This window comes from Apis dorsata, unplaced genomic scaffold, assembly GCF_000469605.1.
Source record: "Apis dorsata unplaced genomic scaffold, Apis dorsata 1.3 scaffold_162, whole genome shotgun sequence".
Taxonomy (NCBI): Eukaryota; Metazoa; Arthropoda; class Insecta; order Hymenoptera; family Apidae; genus Apis; species Apis dorsata.
In genome coordinates this window covers 801,597-807,808 of record NW_006263451.1, presented here as the reverse complement: position 1 = coordinate 807,808, position 6,212 = coordinate 801,597, and the positions used below count along the sequence as shown (strand labels likewise).

The following is a 6,212-nucleotide window of genomic DNA, read 5'->3' as shown; positions in this document are numbered from 1 at the left end:
CATGATATTTATAATATAAAATTTGATAATAATAAAAATATTGAAAAATTAAAAATAAATATTATTTTTTATTTTTGGACATAAAATTCTGGATTTTAAATTTATAAATATTTATAAATATTTATAAATGTTTTTATAAATTTCAAGCAGTATTTAATAACAATTTAAAAATTATTTATATACAAATTTGTAAATTTTTAAAAATTTTTGTTAATTATGCTGCTATAATTATTGTGATGCCATATTGAATTTTTATCCAATCCACTTCAAGAATAGACTCACTAACGTGCATCAATTTAAATTATTTAAAACATTCACACTACTCATTCAATGTAAATAAAACCACGTGATCAAAAGCAAAAAAAATTAAAGTTTAATCAAATTTTAAAATATTGTTTATTTTATTAATTATTCTTAGAAAGAAATTATTCTTTCACATATTAATTTATTCACATAATTATTTTTTTGCCAATTTAAATATAAATTCGATAATAATGAAATGACAAATTCTTTTTGAAAAAAAAATACATAAATATATTTAATTTTTAAAAATAATTAATCATATTAATCATTTAACAAAAGCTAACATAAATATCGATATCCACAAGTTTTTTTATATATATTTCATTTATTTTAAATGAAATAAATATATATTAATTGTGAATAAATATTTAACAAAATAGAATTATTGATATTTTTTCGTAAAGTATATATTTTTATATTTAATATCCAATCTTATTGTTAATATAGATACTGTTTTATTATTATTATTATTATATATAAATTCAAATCGTATATAAATATATATACATACATATATGTACATATATAATATATACCAACTTTCTTTTACATGCACGTATGTGCACATTATTTTTAAATTGTCAACCAATTTTAAAAGAGTGTTTAGTAAAACGTATTAATGAATATAATAAATTTAATTCGTAATATATTTTTTATAGCATTTATATATAGATCTTTTTTATACAGATAAAGGTGAGAAAATGAATAAAATATAAATATTTTAGTTTTGAATGATTAATTTATATTTTTTTCATGACAGAATACATACGCACATGTATATAATATTTTTTGCTAATTCTCGACATTTCATAATTATAATTTTGAATAAAAAGTAAAATATTTTTGAAGTAAATATTATATTTTAAGATATTTATTATAAATAAAAATAATTAAAATAAAAATATCATATTTTTAAATATGTTATAAAATAATGAATATAATAATTTAATTTATAATATATTTTTTTATTTATGTGAGTTTATATGTAATTCTAAATATATGTAAATCATTGAATACATCTATAATTGTCAAATTATATAAATTGATCTTTACATAAATTTATTATTTAAATTTATTATACATTCCATGTTATTCAAAAAATGGATATAGAAGCATCTGTAGTTGAACGTTTACAAAAATTAAGACAGTGGCAGTTAGAACAACAAGAACGATTATTAAAACAGCAACAGATACAAAGAGATATGTTAACACAAAAACAAGATTGTATGTACAAAGCACTTGAATTATCAATACAAGAACTTGATCTTAATGAAGATACATTAAATATAAATAATTCAAATGAAATTGAAAATAATGAGATTAATAGCAAAGATTTAATTACACTACATAATAAATCACAAATAAAAGAAAGTTGCGTACAAATGATAAATGATAATATATCATGTATAAGTCAAAATAATAGTTTTGAAAATATGATTCTACAACAAAAATCTCCTACAAGGAATTTTAATGATGATATAATTAATATTGAAAATCATATAAAAAAACAATCAAAAGATGAAATAAATTCAATAACTTCTTCAGAAAAAGAAAAACAAATAGAACAATTTTTTATAGATGGAATAGCACCATTACCTCCTGATAAAACAGTCATTAATCATATTTCTATTGATGATATACCAATTTTTTCTCCTAAAAAAGATTTTCATACATTGTTAGAAGAAAAATTGAAAGATAATAATGAAATTGAACCTTTTATAAAATCCAATGCTAATTCAGGAAATAAAATAAAAAAACCATTTTTAAGAAAAGGAGAAGGTTTAACTCGATTTAAATTAAATCAAAAATCACAACTTTCTACTTTAAAGATTAGATCACGTAGTGCTTCTTTTAATAATAAGACACAATCTGGTTTTAAATATTCCAAAAATGAAAATAAATCTAATAAAACTACACAAGATTCAAAAAATGCACAATTATCAAAAAATATACATTGTACAAATTTAGCCCAAAAACATTTATCTCTAAAAAATATTCCATTGCCAAAGAAGAAAATTTATAGTAAATCTGAATCTAATATTTCATCTTCTCATTTGAAAGATCATATTAATGAAATGAAAAATACAATTGAATTAAATAGTTCAGATTTTCATTCTGGAACCCACAAAGAATTGGAAGAAGTAAGAATATTTGAATTGTTGGAAGAAAAAGCAGAAAATTCTAGTTTTTGTTCTACATCTAGTACAGTTACTGCATTTTTACAACAATCAACTCCATTTAAAGTGAAAAATGCTGAATATAAAACAGAAAATAATATGAAAAAAACAAAACAAATAATTCCAATAAATAAAGTACCTAAAAAACAATTGGATTTAAAGTCATCTAATCAAATATTTAAATGCATCACATCAAATAAGGATGATTTTATGCCTTTTGAGAATCAAAAAACTATCAAAAATCATGATAATATATATGAAAATATACAACATATCGATGAAAATAATACAATGAAAACAAATGAAGATGGACATATACTAAGAAATGAAATTCAAAATAATGAACAGAATTTTTCATGTAATGTGCCTATTATTGAAAAAAATAATGAAATAAATGATAGTCTTCATGTTAGATTCTCTGAACATAACGAATATAAAACAATTGGATTAACAGATACATCAAGTACATCAACTGAATCATTAGCAACAAAATGTTTTTTTGATGATAAACTTTGGAGTGATTCTTCAGTTTTAGAAACTGAATCTACCTCAGAAACAATACCAATAACATTTAATATGTCACAACCTTCTATAACAATGAAAAGTAAAATGCAAGAATTAAATTATAAAGCTCAAAATTGTGAAGATATAAAACAAGATAATAATTCTATTTGTGAAACAAATATACATCAATATTATCATAAAGATGAATTAGAAATATCCGACACAGAAGATCAGATTTCTAATGATGAAGTAAATAATTCATATAAGAACAGTCAAAATAATTCAATATCACAAAGAACTGATAACTATAATATTAGAACATTAAAACAATATATGAAAAGATATGACAATAAAGAAATAGATGAATATGTAAATAATTGTGATAATGGAAAAGTCACAGAATATCAAGAAAATGTAAAAGACTTACAAGAAACAAACGGAACTATTTTTAAATCAGAACTTTTAAAAAATCGTTTATTAGAACTTGAACAAGAAATTAATATATTTCGTAAAGAAAATACAGCGTTATCTATGCAACGTAAAAAATTACACGAAGATTATAAGAATTTACGCAAAGAATATGCAGAAAAAGAAAAAAATTTTGAACAAAATAAAAAACAAGTGGAAGAACGCTTACAAGAAGAAAAGAAAAAATTAGCACGTCAGAAAGCAGCATTAGAAAATAGAATGCGAGATTCGCAAGAAAAAGCTCAACAAAGTAAATTAGAAAGACAGGAAATTCAAAATTTAAAACAAGAAATAATAAAATTAACAGAAGACATACAAATAAAAGAAAGTAGATGGAATGCAGCAGAATCTAGATATAAATGCCAAATGAGAATATTAAAAAGAGAAAATTCAAAATTAAAACAAGAAATAGAAAGATTACAAAATTTAAAAAAAAATGATAGAAATAAAGGAAAATTTGGAACATCTGCAAATACAAGAGTAATTCATCAAATTAATAAACAGCTTGATATGCAGTTTAAAGAATCTCAAAAAATTAATGATGCTTTATCACAATCTGATCAAAAACTAGTGATAAATACAATAACTAATGACCAGAATATAGAAAAAGGAAAAGGATATAATTGTAATCATAATAAAAATATAATTAATAAATCAGAAAGTCAAACAATTATAACAGATGTTGCTAAAAAACGAAATTTATATGAAAATTTAATCAAAGAAGCAACATCAGATTTAATAGAAATTCAAGAGCAATTTAATATTCCTGAAAATTTAAATAAATCTGAATCAGAGTTAAGCAATAAATTTAAGAAATTAGATAATAAAAAAAGTAAAAAATCATATAAAGAATGTGATATATTCTTTAACCATAATAATCAAATAGAAATCAATGAAGATAATCAAATCAATATTCAATTACATATGCAGAATGATCACACATCTTTTAATGATCACACATCTATGAAAACATATAATGAAAATTATGAAAAAAGTTTGGCATCATTAGATAAATCTAATACATATATAACAACTACATCTTCAAACAAAATTAAACAAGATGCTAAACAAGATGCTAAACAAGATGTGACACAAATTGAACATTTTGATGGTTCTATTGAATATCGATTTCCAAATGGAAATATTAAAAAAATATTTCCTGATCAAGGTGTAACTAAATTGATATATTATAATGGAGATATGCGTGAAACTAATAAAGATGGAAAAATAAAATATTTTTATGCATCAACATGTACATGGCACACAACAATGCCAGATGGTTTAGAAATTTTAGAATTCTCTGAGTGAGTTATTTTTTAATTTTATTATTTAATTATAAATTTCAGTATATAAAGTTTATATAGTTTTATATTTATAAATATTATTTTTTGCTATTATATAGTGGTCAAATAGAAAGACGATCGCAAAATGGTACAGTAGAAGTCTCATTTCCAGATGGTTCAGTGCGAATCCTAGAGTCAGATGGTATTGAAAAATGGACATTGCCAGATGGAACATTAATTCAAATTCTTACTAATGGTGAAAAAATTCTCATTCTACCAAATGGACAACGTGAAATACATACTAATACTCATAAGGTAAAAAGATAGATATTTATTTTCTTAAAAATAAGAATTTTTTAATTTTTTTAAAAAATTTAATTTATTAAAAGATTTATATCTATATAAATATTTTTTTATGTGATTTTTAGAGACGAGAATATCCTGATGGCACTGTTAAACTAATTTATCTTGATGGTACACAGGAAACTCGTTATTCAAATGGTAGAATACGTCTTAAAGATAAAGATGGTAATCTTTTAATGGATTCCTGTCAATAAAAATTATAAATGTTATAGGCACAAAACTGAAAATAATATTTAATAAAATAATGAAATTTTATCTTAAAATTATATATTAATCATATATTAAAACATAAATAAATTTTTAATAATAAGTAATTAAAATTATTAGATATAAAATCTGAAATATATTGTACGTAAATTAAAATAAATTTTTTATTATTAATATGATATAAAAGTAAAATTTGTTATATTAATTATATGTTATATGTTTCTAAATAATGAATATTTTTAAAAGCTTAATCATTTTCTATTTTTTATTTTTTAGTTATATGTTATTTATATATGATTATTAAAAATATATTAAATATAGTATATTTAAATCAATTTTTTTTTTTAAATATTAATTATGTTTTGCCTATTTATTTTAATAGCTTATTTTAAGTAGTATTACTCATTCTATTACTAAAACAGTGTTGCCAAATTCAATATCACGTATCTATGATATTTAAAGATGTAGGTTATGTTTCAGATAAAATTGATTCAAATCACTTAGAAGATTTAATTGTGATATTTTATTGTACCAATGTCTATACGTTCAAATTTTAAAAAATGGATTGTAGGATTTGGTGCATTAGGTGGTGCTATGTTTTTTTATCCAAATGATAATGATAATAATAATCAATTTTTACACACACATAAATTTGGAATAGCAGCTTCTAGTTGGGATTATAATTGGGATAGGTATATATATGTATTCTTTGGTATTGTTATTATTGTCATTCGTATAAATATTTTAAAATATAATATGTAATACATAATTAAAATTATATTTCATATCTCTTTCGTTATTATATTATTCTTTAACATATATTATAAATAAATATACAAATTTATTAAAATAAAATTAAAAATAATATATTTAAATAATTTGATTATTAAATAAAGTATTATTTTTT

The 6,212-nt window shown here is 20.5% G+C and overlaps 2 protein-coding genes across 2 annotated transcripts in view; both read left to right on the top strand.

Annotated features, from left to right (window-relative positions):
• The first annotated feature begins 1,291 nt into the window (after positions 1-1,291).
• Positions 1,292-5,362, top strand: LOC102673938 (centromere protein J). Its single transcript, XM_006613741.2, has 3 exons — positions 1,292-4,756; positions 4,855-5,050; positions 5,164-5,362. The coding sequence occupies exons 1-3, from the start codon at positions 1,404-1,406 to the stop codon at positions 5,290-5,292; spliced, it is 3,678 nt and encodes a 1,225-aa protein (XP_006613804.1). The 5' UTR covers positions 1,292-1,403; the 3' UTR covers positions 5,293-5,362.
• Positions 5,363-5,611: 249 nt separating this feature from the next.
• Positions 5,612-6,212, top strand: part of LOC102673802 (serine/threonine-protein phosphatase PGAM5, mitochondrial-like) — a 2,587-nt gene continuing 1,986 nt past the window's right edge. The window contains exon 1 of the mRNA XM_006613740.2: positions 5,612-5,997. Coding sequence (XP_006613803.1) covers positions 5,840-5,997 — 158 coding nt within the window. The 5' untranslated portion in view covers positions 5,612-5,839. The remainder of the gene's footprint in view (positions 5,998-6,212) is intronic.

What these genes read in the sequence shown, in the direction of transcription:
- LOC102673938 (XM_006613741.2), top strand. Translation starts at nt 1,404, where the DNA reads ATGGATATAGAAGCATCTGTAGTTGAACGTTTACAAAAATTAAGACAG. An exon ending in GAAATTTTAGAATTCTCTGA is followed by an intron (nt 4,757 to 4,854) that starts GTGAGTTATTTT and finishes GCTATTATATAG; the next exon opens with TGGTCAAATAGAAAGACGAT. An exon ending in TACATACTAATACTCATAAG is followed by an intron (nt 5,051 to 5,163) that starts GTAAAAAGATAG and finishes TGTGATTTTTAG; the next exon opens with AGACGAGAATATCCTGATGG.